The sequence below is a fragment of the Muscardinus avellanarius genome, assembly GCF_963383645.1.
Source record: "Muscardinus avellanarius genome assembly, chromosome: 7".
Taxonomy (NCBI): domain Eukaryota; kingdom Metazoa; phylum Chordata; class Mammalia; order Rodentia; family Gliridae; genus Muscardinus; species Muscardinus avellanarius.
The window spans coordinates 111,501,802-111,516,822 of NC_137793.1; the positions used below are offsets into that span (position 1 = coordinate 111,501,802).

The 15,021-nt window shown below is 43.7% G+C and overlaps 1 protein-coding gene across 4 annotated transcripts in view; it reads right to left on the reverse strand.

Annotated features, from left to right (window-relative positions):
- RABGAP1L (RAB GTPase activating protein 1 like) overlaps positions 1-15,021 on the reverse strand; it is a gene marked incomplete at both ends in the record, with an annotated part of 518,644 nt that overhangs the window by 110,859 nt on the left and 392,764 nt on the right. For all 4 annotated transcript variants that reach the window (XM_080699626.1, XM_080699625.1, XM_080699629.1 and 1 more), the window contains one exon: positions 7,015-7,143. In XM_080699626.1, coding sequence (XP_080555752.1) covers positions 7,015-7,143 — 129 coding nt within the window. The remainder of the gene's footprint in view (positions 1-7,014; positions 7,144-15,021) is intronic.

Here is a 15,021-nt window from a genome sequence, read left to right on the forward strand (position 1 = left end):
CTCCTCCGTTCATTTCCTTTCGCAGTGCCATTGCTACACACTCGCCTAAGTCAGAATGCTCGAGGTCAGGTCCTTGCCTGCTCCCTCCTCTGCCTCCATGCTTACGTTTAATGACTACGCTCCTCTGATTCTCCCCTGCCCCTCCTGTCCTAGGGACTGAACCCAGGGGTGCTCTACCACATCCCAACCCTTTTGATTTTTAAAAATTTTTTCTTTTAAAATTTTTTTATTGGTGCATTGTAGTCATACATCTTAATGGGGTAAAAGACTTGTGTAGACATACATGCACACATCACCCAATTAGCCCTTACCCGATCCCCACCCCCTTCCCTCCCCTCCCTCCTTCCCGTGCTTGGCTCAGTGATTGACTTTGATATGTTTAAGTACATCGTGTGCTTTAGAGAGCTTCCCTCTTCCCCTCCCATCCCCTCAGTTAGGTCGCCTTATTTGCTCCTCTGTAGGATCTCCTTCTTCAACTATGGTTCCTCCTGTTACCTTTTGATATTTTTATTTTGAAACAGGACCTCGCTAACGCTACTGGGGCCTCCGAGGCTGGGACCGGAGCCTGCCGAGGGGTTAGGCCGATGCTGGGGCCAGCGAGGTTGGAATCGGAGCCTGCCGTGAGGCAAGGCTGGTGCTGGGGCCCCCGAGGCCGGGATCGGAGCCTGCCGAGGGGTTAGGCCGGTGCCGGGGCCAATGGCCGGCATTGGAGCCTGCTGTGAGGCAAGGCCAGTACTGTGGCCTCCAAGGCTGGGATCGAAGCCAGCTGAGGGGTTAGGCCGGTGTGGGGGCCAGCGAGACCAGAATCGGGGCCTCCCATGAGGCAAGGCCGCTGCTTGGGCCAGCGAGGTCTGGATCAGTCCACCGGGTAGCCAGGCCACTACTGGGGCCGTCAAGAGTGGGATCGGTACTTGCAATGCGGCATGCACAGAGAAATATCACAGAAAATATAAATCAGATGCTTCCCCTAATCAGCAATAACTAGGAGGAAAGGGGCAACAGGAAGAGGTTGAGCTATAGAAAGGGCCCTATAGTGAAGCAACTAATGTGACCAATCAGAGGGTATGGAATAGGGGAGGATGGAGCCTCTTTAAAACGCAGGAGGTACATAAACAAATGTATCAAAGTTAATCACCAAACAAGCATGGGATCGAGGGAGGGGGAGGGAATGGGATGGGGGCTGGATGAGGGCTAATTGGATGATGTGTGCTTGTATATCCTCTCAAGTCTTGTACTCCAATGTGATTGATATATGACTACAATGCACCAATTAAAAAAATAAATAAATTTAAATTTTAAAAAATTAAAAAAAAAAACAGGGCCTCACTAAGGTACCCCATGCTGGCCTCGAACCTGCAGTCCTGAGTCTCAGCTTCCTTAGTACTGGGATCACAGGCACACTGAGACTCAAATTGTTAATATATCAATACCCACATAGGTAGCACGTATTTGAATTGTAAGGAGGCAGATAATATTGAATTAAGCACATATAACATCTAAGAGCTGACAGTTTTTGACCAATAAGAATGGCGATCTCATCAGCCCAACCAAATACAGTATCAATGTAGTAATAAAAGTGTGTAGAAAGAGGGTGTTCAGATCAAGACTTCAAAGGTCAGGCACACATTCACTTGAATAAAATAAACACACACATATGCATGCCATATATAACTTGTGATGTTCTACAGAAATATCAACTTGCTTAACAGGTCTCACAGTAGAGAAGCGAACTTTGTGAATCACTGAAGTCCCTTTTAGATCCAATGAAAGCTATATATTGTCTTACCAGGTAAAGCAAAATACTCACATGCTCATACAAAGAAATTCAACATTTTGGTGATTTGGAGTCTCAGAAGCTAAAATCCAAATTAATTAATTAATTAATTAATTTATTTATTTATTTATTCTTTTTGGTGGTACTGGGGTTCCTGAAAGCCCTTCTACCTCTGGGCTACACTCCCAGACCTATTTTTTATCTGGAAACAAGGTCTCTTACGCCAGCGCGGCTGGCTGCGAACCTGCGCGATCCTCCTGTTTCCGCCTCCCAAGCGCGGGGATGACAAGCGTGCGCCACCACGCCTGGCTTAAAATCCAGATTTAAAAAGCTCCATCATAGAATTTTTAACTACCAGGTAAAAATTAAATAATGCAATTCAATAAAAGCTGACTCCCTAAAAAAGTGCAGGATGTTCACATTAGACACGGTAAGCATCTTCCGTTTAGGTCTTGATTTTAGTAATAAGAAATCAAACAACTTTTTAAACTGTACCCTGGTGGATCAACAATTTTCTGATTTTAGCCTAATTGAAACCATAAGAGCAAAAGAATGTCAGAATAACTTAAAAATGATGTTAGTTAAATTATCAGTGTAAGATCTTCCCAAATGTTCCTGATATTTAATGGCACATAAGTTTTAGAAGAATAAAAATATTTATCCAATATTATATACTTTATTAACAAATCTTGCTCGTATGCTCACAGAAATAAACCACATGCAGAACTAGCAAGCTATTTATCACCTAGAACGGCTGCATCTACTTTCAAACCATTCAGTTCACTGACATCAAGGGTCATTTCATTCCTTAACACAAGAGGAAAGTGAGTCATTCATTTTGTCAGGTAAATAAATGCAGGCATGCCCATTCAAAGAAGATACAATTCTATACAAATGGCAGCTTTGAAAAAACTTTTTAAAATTTTAGTAATTTTGATAGAATGGAATTTCTAGTCCATCCCTAAATAGGCTATAAATAGGAAATGTTGAGTCCGACTCTTGCCTTGTCTGGTGTGCAGGCCCGTGGGCCATGCCTGCTCTAAGGCTCGCCTTGGCCCCTACGCCCATCAGCTCCTAGACTTTGCAGCTGCTAGTGAGTCCATCATGGCAGCCCGATGACCCGCCTGTATCCACATGAGCACTCCGTATTCACGTAAGCCTTCCTTGCCCACACACTCCTTTCTTAGCGTGAATCAGAACAAGGGGAAGGGGAGGCAGCAGAAACCATGGGATAGAGGATGTACATTCCTGCTCTTTCAAAACTGCACTCCTGGGTATCTTCCCCAAAAATGGAAACCAAACTACCAAACTAATGCAATCTTATCTATGTTCATAGCTGCACAATCCACCATTGTCAAACTATGGAACAAGCCAAGATGTCCATCAGCAGATGAATGGATTACAAAACTATGGGATATGTCCACAATGGGATTTTACTCAGCCATAAAGAACAATACAATTACATCATTTTCAGGGAAATGGACGGAACTGGAGGACATTATGCTAAGTGACATTAGTCAGTCACAAAAAATAAGAAATCGGATGCTCTCACTAATATGCGGAAATTAGGGAGAAAATGGGTCATAGGAGGAACTCTAGACGAAGAAGGAGACTCTATAGATGAGCAAATAAGGCGACCTGACCGAGGGGATGGGAGGGGAAGGGGGAATTCTCTCATGTTCATGATGTACTTTAACAAACAGATCAAAGTCAATCACTAAGCCAAGCATGAGAAGGAGGGAGGGGGGAGGGAACGGGGCGGGAACTGGGGAAGGGCTAACTGGGGGTGTGCGCATGTGTGCCTCCACCACCTTGTACCATTAAGATGTATGACTACGATGCACCAGTAAAAAATAAAAACAAAACAAAGCCGTAAGCCGCTGGAAAATCAGTGCAGAGCATTGTCATTAGCTTTTTGATTTGGAGACTTTCTTGGGGTGAGGACAGAAGTTTAAATTAAAACACAATATAAAATAAAGCAGAAGAGAAACCATCAGGGTGCCTCATACCATGTAAGGGCAAATGTGTCTCCAGGGATGTATGAATGTACGCACGTATGTATCTGTGGTCAAGGTCTTAACTACAGAAGCAATTTCAAAGTGGAAGTCTTGGCTTAAAAGAGTCTGAACCTTGGTTTGGAGGCCTGTGTGCAGTCCCTGGACGTCAAAGCACCTGTCTCTTCCTTTAGGTCTCGCTGAGGATCTGCCTTACCGTTACCCACCTACAGTCATGTTACAAATTAAAATGGTGTCTGATGGGCAATATTTTAGATCTCTAAGAAAAAGTCATTATCCTTAGGTAATACACACACCAAAGGAATTCCACAAAACCCTGTCAAAACACTGGACAATTATTAAAATTTAATTTTTGTGTGGTACTGGAGATAGAACCCAGGGGCCTTCTAAGCTATATCCCCAGCCCTATTTTATTTTTATTTTGAAACAGGGTCTTGCTAGGTTAATAAGAGTATCACTATATGCTGAGTGTGTCCTTTAATCTACAATCTTCTCGCTGCAGCCTCCAAAGTACTGGGATTCCAAGTGTGCGCCACCACGCCCAGCTAAAATTCTAAATTACTGAGGCCGGGCGTGGTGGCGCACGCTTGGAATCCCCGCGCTTGGGAGGCAGAGACAGGAGGATCGCGCAGGTTCGAAGCCAGCCCCGTGCGCTGGCTTAGGAGACCCTGTTTCCAATAAAAATGTAAAAATAGGTCTGGGAGTGTAGCCCGGAGGTGGAAGGGCTTCCAGGAACCCCAGTAACACAAAAAATAAAAATAAAAAAATTTAAATTACTGAAACCTTATTAAAACATTTTTTGTTGTTGTACTAGGGATTGAACCTAGGGGAATTTTAACTCTGAGCTATACTCCCAGCCTTATTTTATTCTTTATTTTGAGACAGGGTTTCATTAAGTTATGGAAGGCCTCACAAGTGGTTGAGGCTGGTTGCTAACATGTAATCCCCCGTCTCAGCCTCCCAAGTACTGGGATTACAAACACGTGCCACCACATACACTATTAAAACCTTTTCTAAAATACCCATATCTAGTTATGTCCAAGTAAATTCTTCTGTTTGCACATAACCTTTCTGTTTCTGCATCTCTCAGATCTCATGTTTCTGGACTGACAATTATTAGCTACCTTCTCTGAGAAACTTTATAAATTATACTGAAAAATTTTCCCCTATATATTCCATATTTGGGGATTATTTTCCTGGGCATTTTGTTTTCAATCATTTGCTAGTGCTATCTGATTTCCCCTGAAAAGAGTTAACTTTCCACCTTATCTGTACCTCTTCATTCTCTTCTTTCATTCTTAGAAATGATTGTTTGATTTTCTTGGGTTCCTACAGCACTGCTCCAGGTCATAGGACTTCTCTCTAGTGACTCTGGGACAATCAGTAGCTCATGCCTATTTTGAAATTTACCTTCCACAAATTCAAAGCCATTTTATGCACTGAAATGCAACCTCCAGAGTCTACAAACAAATGGGCTTAGGCTTAGACATCTGGCCCAGCCAAATAAAAGAGTCAGCCTTGGAGGCTTCAGGGTCTGCATTTCAACGTGAAGACTGCAGAGGTCTATCTTTCCTGATAGAGTTGGAAATTGATCTTTTCGAATATAGGGTCCATTTGAAAGACAAAATATCTTTTTATGCTTAATTATTTGCTTCCAGCACTCACTTGTGTGTTTTTTTCTCATTTGTAAGTTGTTTTAAATAGGCTAAAATTAAAGAAGCATGTCACCCCCAAAACGTGTTTTCAGTGGGTGTGATACCGATAAGAAATCTGTGTTGATTACTTATTAAACTCCTGCAACTGCACTGTAAGTAATCAACTTAATAAACTGATGGCAACTCTTATCTTTTAGTTGTTCAGTTCAAAATCCATGGAAATGTCCTGATTCTTCTCTCTCTCCACCCACACTGAATCCATCATGAGAACATGTGGGTCCTCTTTCCAGATACCCATTTGCAGCCAGCTTCACCTCTGCTCCAGCTCTCCCTCCACTGTGACTGCCTGATTCAGTCGGTCCTCAGATGCCAAGGGGGTGACTGCAAACCTGTCTAATCGCTACCTGTTCTTAACAAAATGGCCACCACAATCCTCTAAGACCCTCAGACAGATGGTACCACTCTCCCATTGAAACCACAAGTGCTCCCCACTCCACAGTAAAGTCGAAATCCTTACAGGAACCAGTTTGCACCTCCTGTGAACACTCTGATTTCTTCCTCTCCTTCTCTGATTTCATTCACTTCACTCCAGCCACACTGGCCTTCTTGCTGTTCCTCAAACCTACCTGGTCTGAGCTGCCCCAGGGCCTCTGCGCTGGCTGCTACCTATTCCTGGAACGTTTTTCCCACAGGGTATTTCCATGTGTAGCCCATGACCTAGTCATTTCTGTAAGGTCGACCACAAGCCCCACTCCCCCTAATCCAATCTTCTTTATCTTTCCTTACTTTTTCACAGCAATCTCTCACCTCCTGAAATATTAAATCTTTTCTTTATTCTGTTGTTTATTGTTTTATTCTGCTAGGATGCAGGATCCAGAAGACTTGTTTCTCCACCTGCTCAGAAAACAAGTTTATACCCCCTCATATATCCCAGAGGTCTAAGAATTGACATCAGTACACTGGTTCTGAATCTTTTATAACTGAGCACTGGCCCTTTAATACCAAAGCTTTCCGGGTAGACTTTTCAGTTGCAAATTAACTTTTAATTCAGCTTTATCAGACATATGTCGAGGACCAATGATGCCACAGACATTTGGTGGGTGTGGGATGGAAATGGGCAGATCAGATTGAGTCTCAAACTTTCCAAGTTTGCTCCCCAAAAATTGAAAGCATGGCCTCGGCAGGCTTTTCTTGCTTTGTCCTAAATCATCTTAAAACAGATGGCAAAAGCGAAATCACTAAGTCTGCTGCCATGGCAACCACCATCACAGCAGCCCTTTCTCGATCCCCACCTATAAGTTAAATGTTTGTCTTCCTTTTCTTACAATCGGAACCTGCCAGCTTTCACCCTAAGACCTACGGGGAGGTACAGCTATGTATGTATTATGCTAATATTATACATATTAGTCTGAAAAAATAAAATCTAGGGGGGAGACTAGTTCATATACAGTATATCTTCAAAATAGTCAAAACCCAGCAACATGCAGAAAAGGAGTTGAACAGAGCTTGCTGTGTTACGGCGCACCCGGATTATGCCTTGATCGCATCTATAATTTTTCGCGCATCTTACTTTAATATTGCAAGCCTGCTCCATCAGTCTTCTTGCATTTTCCTCGGCCCTGTATCTCTTTGGAAGCTGGACCCTGAAGAACTTTAAAGCACCTTCAAAATCAGCCTGCAGAAGATCTTCCTTTGAGGTCTGCAAAAGAATCACCAAGAACGATCGTGATGTTTGAGTCTGCGTTCAGGACAAATACGTTACCAAAAAAGAATTTCCATTTTCTTGACTATACCTTTGTAGCTAAATTCTAAGCAGTTCCAAAAAGGTTTAGAAGATATTTCTAATATTTACAAGATATTTCTATAAGCTGAAGTAAATTGCTATAAATTGCAGAAGCAATCTAAGAATTAATTAACAGGCTAAAGTTTGATTTACGTTGTCTCAAGATTATCATAGCGGATCCTGGCAGACCTTACTGAATTATAGCTCTTAAAGGAAAAAATAAACAGCCCCAAAAGGAAAAAGAACTCCAGGTCTAATCTTTGACTCCACCTTGATGAGGATATTATGTTATTACAAACCTGGCTGAGGCTAGGCTATGAAACGGAAGCCCAGCAGGGCTACAGAATAAAACTTAATGAGAAGCGATCTCTTCAACTAAAGACAGCAACAGTTGAAGTAGAGAAAACAAGAAATTGATCCACCATGTTAAGAACGTTATGAAGAAATAAACGAAGGGAACTACACGCCTCTTACAAAAACTACTGTTTACAAAATGCATTTATTCAAAAAATAAACTAGAAATAACCAACAACCACTTAGAAACAAACATATCAGTGCATGGAAAAAAGATTGAAAGGAAACCAAATAAAGCATCTCTTTGGATGGCAGGATTGCAGGCTACTTTTTCTTTTTATTCTGTTGTATTTTCTACAGTCATGTTTCTGTAACAAGACAATAAATATAATAAATGGCTATAAACAATCGTTGGCAAACACCTCAATACATATTATAGATTTTGGTAGAGTCCATAGACAGAAGTGAGCTAAAAAGAAATAAGCTGATTCTGAATCAGTACTTAATTATTAAAAGCTTCAGTAATTAAAACAAAATGATCCCCAGAAATCCTAAAACTACATGATAGTTCAAAGTGTTAACCTGATTTAAATTCAAATGAGAGCGGATTCACCCTGATTAATGCGTTGGGAAAAAATACACAGCGTGTAGTCTCTGTTCTCAACAGGGCCTGTGTCTTGGCATCACCCCAGGTCCAGGCTGCGCCCCCTCTCCACGGAAGCTGCTTCCCTGGCCGCCTAACTGCCCTCCCTGTCCCGCCTCTCTTTTTCTGTTGCTGGAGATTGAACCCAGGGGCATTCTTTCTCTGAGTTACACCCCAGAACTATTTTATTTTCCACATGGAAACAGGGTCTCACTAAGTTGCTGAGGCTGGCTTTGAACCCGTGATCCTCCTGTCTCATTCTCCCGAGTACTGGGATGACAGGCATGTACCTCCCGGCCCTGCTCGTTTCTGCTCTTGATCCCCTCAATTTTCTGTTCTTTCTGTGTTAAGTCCTCCAAAGGTTCCCATTGTGCTCAGAATAAAATCTAAAAGCCTTCTCAGGGCCCTCAGAGCTGAGTGTGAGTGTGTGTGTGTGTGTGTGTGTGTGTGTGTGTGTGTGTGTGTGTGTTTTACTGGGGATTGAGTCCAAGGGCATTCTCCCTCTGAGCTACACCCCTACACTTAATTTTCACTTTGAGACAGGGTCTCCCTAAATTGCTGAGGCTGGTCTCACTAAGTTGTGAGGCTGGCCTTGAACCTGTGATCCTCCTGTCTCAGCCTCCCAACCCTGGGCTCACCGGTGTGCGCCACCACAACCCGGTGTGCCTCAGGGCCTTTCAAGCCCGAGGTTGCCCCCGAGCCTGCCCTCCTCCTTGTCCTCAGGCTGTGGTCTCAGGCCTTCTTCCCAACAGATACATACTCCCCCCTGTATACACACCGAGTCCATTCGCTGCTGCTCCTGCTGCTTCATCTGCCTGGAATGTTCTCCCAGCATCAGAAAGACGGCAACTTTTGTGATCCAAAATTTTGGCTCAAATGAAAGATATGACTGAGGCCTTCTCTGAGCCCTCGACTCCTCCCCCTCTCCTCGCATCCCTACCAAGTCATTTTGCAGTTTTATACCTCCTCCCTTTCGTCCCGTCCTCTTTCTTCCCTTCTCACCTGCTGCCTGTCTTGTTCACTGCTGAGTGCACAGCAACGCGAACAATGTCCAAGGTCTGGGAGGCACTCGATTAAAATATGTAACAGAACGATGTGCGAATGACAGCGACGGGCGCGTCTCCTTCTGTATCTGTCAGCCCACCTCTCTGATTTAGCTTTTTTTTTTTTTTTTTGTGGGTCTGGGGCTGGAACCCAGGGGCATTCAACCTCCGAGCTGTGCCCCTACCCTATTTTTTATTCTTTATTTTGAAACTGGGTCTCACTGAGTTGCAGAGGGCTTCACTAAGTAGCTGAGGCTGTCCGCGAACCGCGATCCTCCGGTCTCAGCCTCCCAAATGCTGGGATTACAAGTGTGCGCCACCACGCCCAGCTCCGCTGATCTATCTTTTGATCCATTGGTCTCTATCAATATAATTTTTCTTCCCTCTCCTCTGCCCCATAAAAGAAACATGTAAAGGAAAAGACTATCAGCCGACACGCCAGGCAACTTCACAAGGGTCTAGGTTGGCCCACCCTCAGGTCAGCAAATTGTTTTTATTATTTATTTATTTGTTTATTTAATTAATTTATTTAGTGGTACTGGGGATGGAACCCAGGGGCATTCTACCTCCGAGCTACACCACCAGCCCTATTTTTTATTCCTTTCTTATCTTTTTGAAACAGGGTCTCACTGATTTGCAAAGGACCTCAGTAAGAAGCTGAGGCTGTCCGTGAAGCTCCTCTAGTCTCCCTCTCCCGAATGCTGGGATTACAAGCGTGCGCCACCACGCTTGGCCAGGTTAGCAAACTTATAGCTAGAAAATAGAGCTAGGCTAAGAGGGGCAATGAGAAGCAAGAATAAAAAGCCTCAGCACATCTCTGACTTATGTGCTCCTTCATCAATGCTCTAATGTGATTACAGGAAGTACTGAAGAGAATCCTTAGCATGCGACCAGCTTGCTTGAACTTAGCTGGAAAAGGCAGCTACTGAAGCCGCGTCCAAAAGGCTTCTCTACCTGAAATATCGACTGCTGGGTCCCCGAGAAAGCATCCAGCTTCCAGTTAAACTGGACACCTCTGGGCTTCCTTTTTTGAATGCAACACCAGTTCTGATGATCAACTCTCTAATAATGGCCTGGGGAACTGAAGATGGACTGTTCATCGAGCTTATAGGAAAACAGGATTCGCCTCAAGTTTATAGGAATTTCCTTATAAACTTGACTAGGACTTCTCAAAGGCATCTGAGGGAAAGTCTGTTTTGTTTGTTTTTGCGGTACTGTGGATGGAAACCAGGGGCATTTTATCTACAACCTATACCCCTAGTCTTATTTTTTTTTTGGCTTTGTATTTTTTGAAACAGGGTCTCACTGAGTTACAAAGGGACTTGCTAAGTAGCGGAGGCCGTCCACGAACTGCCACCCTCCCGTCCAGATCCTCCCATCTCTGCCTCCCACATGCTGGGATTACAAGCGTGGGCCAACGCGCCCGGCGGAGATTCTGTTTTCGGTACAAATCATCTCTAGTTACCTGGAAACTGATGCCCCCAAATGGTGTGTGCATTAGGGAGCAACTCTTGCCTACAGGCAAAGCTTAGTTACCTAATTTCCTAATACTGCTTAAGGCCTAATCTCAAGTTCAGCCTTTGAGCTCCTACGAAAGCAGAAAGGCAGGGATGGGGCATGACCAACTTGATCCTCCCACAGTGGCCCTCTAGCTGGGCACAGATGGCCACGTAGGCAGAGAGGCAGCTTGCGGACGTGGTCATAACTTCGGGGAGTGCTGCTGAGGGCTGCCCCAAGGATGGTGCTGAGCCCACCATGGCAGAAGCCAGAGTGTCTGTGGCTGTCCTTCCCCAGACTCCGCCGCTGTGGGCGATGCTCTGGACCACATGGCCTGCCCGTCTCAGTTAAGCTCAGAAGAGAGGTCAATCACGGGGCAGGGAGGCCCAGGTATACGGGGTGTGGGGATTGCACCTCACTCAGTTCTCTGACCTCTGCCTCTGCAAGGTGCCTGGCGCATAAAGGTAGTGACACAAGCCTACAAAGCTGGAATGAATTCATTCTAATCCCAACTCTCACTAACTCGTGGAGTTACGTAAGTTTGCCCATTTTTGAAGTGGGAGTATGCTCAGTCTTGAGTATTTGGGAATGAAGTAACTGAAAGTATATGAGTGCCTTCTGTGAACTCCAAGACAAATACAAGCCATGATAGCTTGGTAAATAAAATGTGCGCAGACACCAATATTTTAATGGTCAACAACAGTACCCAGTTAACACTGGCACTTGAAAGAAGGCGTGTAAGCTGTCTAAGACTCTTCCCATGGTCTGAGACACAGATTATTTCACTCCAGAGTGAAACATGTGTGCCAGTGAGCAAGAAACAAAAACCCACGCCTGCCAGCCTCTGGAAGACAACCCGCCGTCCCGCTCTGATCCTGGGGGCTCCGTCCTCCTAGTCCCCGTCTCTAGGAGACGCACACTCATTAAGCATCACCTCGGATGCCTTCGTAATGCCCTAAGCGGGTTATAAGCTTACAGGGATCACTCTCCATTTCCTGACAACTGTATCTAAGAGGTTTTTCCGTCTACAATTGAAGGACAGACCCTCCCTGCTCTGTAGAGATTTGGGTGCCGAACTAAGGACTTATTGGAGCGTGCTTTCTTTCGTCCTAGGGATTGAACTCAGGGCTTTGTTCATGCTAAGCAACTGTTCTACCACTGAGTTACACTTCCAGTTTCTAGGTTTTTTTCTTTATAAATCATAATTCATATGTGTGTATATATGTCTACATGGAAGGTTTATACATTTTTTCCTAACTGTATATAATACACAGTCTCCCCTCCAAAATAAATATATTTTTGAAAGTTTAATGTAAATGAGGTCTCGCCACCCAGAGTTAAACTCAATTAATGTTCTGCTATATTACTGGCCTATTTGCCGCCCAACCTTATATATACATCTTACACATATTTAACAAAATTTGGGTCATATTGGTATTATTATTATTTGTTGTGGTGATACCAGAGATTGAACCCAGAGGAATTCTATCTCTATATCCCCAGCCCTATTTTATTTATATTTTGTAATATTGTCTTGATAGATTGATAAGAGTCTTAATACCTGCTGAGACTGAACTTAAACCTGTGATCCTACTGTCTCAGACTTGCAAGTACTGAGATTATAGGTGTACACCACCACATCTTTTATCATATTATTATTATTATTATTATTATTATTATTATTATTATTGGTAGTTGTTTTGGTTTGGGGTTCTAGGAATTGAATCTGGAGGAATTTTACCCTTAACCTATAATCCCAGCCATTTATTTATTTATTATTTATTTATTTATTTATTTATTTTTGTGGTAATGGTAATGGAACCCAAGGGCATTCTACCTCTGAGCGCACCCCCAGCCCTATTTTTATTCTTTATTTTGAAACAGGGTCTCATTGAATTGCAAAGGGCCTCACTAAGTAGCTGAGGATGGTGTCAAACCATGATCCTCCTGTCTCAGCCTCCCAAATGCTGGGATTCCAAGTGTGTGTCACCAAGCCCGGCTTATTTTTGTTTTTTTAAATAGCGAGGTTGCTCAGACTCCAGATAAAGTATATGTATTTTGCAAAATAATATGATCCCAGCCAGGCACGATGGCACATGCCTGTAATCCCAATACTTAGGAGGCTGAGACAGGAGGATCAAAAGTTCAAGGCCACTTCAGCAATGTAGAGAGACTCTCAGGTCTCGAAATTAAAAAACAAAATAGAGTTAAAGTATAGCTTAAAGGCAAAATGTCCCTGGTTCAATCTCCAGAATCACAAAAAAAAAGCAAAAACAAAAAACACAAACAAAAAAACCCCAAATAAACCAAAATAGATACTTCACAAACGTGTATGTAATAGCATTAGCCTGAAATATACATAGCAATGTTTCCTTTTTAATTTTTTAAAATTTTTGGTAGTGGGGCTTGAGCCCAGGGCATTAAGTTGCTTAGGCTGGCCTTGAGCCAGGGATTCTCCTGTCTCAGCCTCCCAAGTACTGGGATTACAAGCATGGGCCAGCACACCCAGCCCATACCAGTGTTTTCTGTGAAAATAAAACATGGTTTCAACCAGGGCTACCAGTACTCATAAATAATAGTTATTAATGAGCTGGCTGTGGAGATGATAGTGTAATGGTTATAATTAGGTTTTTAATTGTATGAATACTAATCCTCTGACAGTGAAGGGAGGTTTAACACGTGATTTGAGGTGATAACATCCAAGCTTTAAAAACGGACCCCTCAAAGCAGGTAACACTTCAAGAGTCAAGTCCAGTACCCCAAGGAGGTTGTGCTGCTGGCTTCTGGATTATCTTGACATCTGTACCGGATTTAAACGGGAAAGGCTGTCCTTCAACTGGGAAGTTCTTAAGAGTTTTTCTATAATGCCTTTGGAATAACAGCAAGGAAGAACATAATAGTGAAAATGTAGTTGGGCGTGGTGGCACACACCTGTAATCCCGGTGCCTAGGAGGCTGAGACAGGAAGGTGGCAGGTTCAAGGACAGCTTCAGCAACATAACAAGACTCTCCGCAACCTAGTAAGACTCGATTTCCAAACAAAAATAAAAAAGGCTGGTGGTGTAGCTCAGGGCTAGAATGTCCCTGGGTTCAATCCTCAGTAACACACACACACACACACACACACACACACACACACACACACACGAAAATGCAAGAACTTTCTTGACATTATTTGTTAAGTAATGTTAGCCAAAAGATAAAATAGATAAGAATTAAGGGTATTTGAATAATCAGACATGTTTTCTTGCTTACAGAGAAGTATGTGCGTGTGTGTGCGCGGGCACACGTGCACACATACATGCTCATATACGTGTATGTTACTGGGGACTGAACTCGGGGTGCTCAATCACTGAGCCACATCTCCAGTCCTTTTAATTTTATTTTGAGGCAAGGTCTCACTAAGCTGCCGACACTGGCCTCCAACTTGAGATCCTCCTGCCTCAGCCTCCTCAGGTGCTAGGATTACTGGGGTGTACCTCCACCTTCTAAATAAAAACTAATAGAGGATAACCTTGGGAAACAAATGGCTCTACCAACACTCACCCCCCCCCCATTGTCTTCCCAGTGTGATTTTTTTTTTTTTTTTTTTTTTGTGGTACTGAGGTTCCTGGAAGCCCTTCTACCTCCGGGTTACACTCCCAGACCTATTTTTACATTTTTATTTGGAAACAGGGTCTCCTAAGCCAGCGCGCGCGGCTGGCTTTGAACCTGCGCGATCCTCCTGTCTCCGCCTCCCAAGCGCGGAAATTACAAGCGTGCCCACCACGCCCGGCCCCCAGTGTGATTTTTGAGGCGCATCAGAAGACAAGTCCTTTCACATGGTCTCAAACATCCTTACCAACGGCGTCCTCAGAGGTGACGAGATTTATTCCTTTATTTGAATAGAATCATATAAAAGATTACCTGCATAATTAGAGACATTTTAAACAAGTCCCACTCTGTTTATTTGTGTTGCCGCCCAGGGGACTGAACGCAGGGCCTAGAGCATGTGAGGCAAACGCTCCACCCTTGACCTCCTGACCCCAGCAAGCTGCCCTTCTATTTCTTTTCTTATTCCCCTTTCCTCCCTCTCTCTCTTCCTTTTCTGCTCGGGATCCTACCCAGGGCCTCAAGCATGCTAGGCAAGAGCTCTTCCCCTGAATTACAGCCTCCGCCTTCTGTTTCCTTTCAAGTAGGTAGAAAGAAATATCCAGTGGGAAAGGCTATTAGCACAAGCGCCCGTGTACTTCCCTCTGTAAAATGAATTAAGCAAATTGCCAGGGACACACTAGACATCCACATAAATGTGCTCCCCAAATTCCCAAGGGCGCCACTT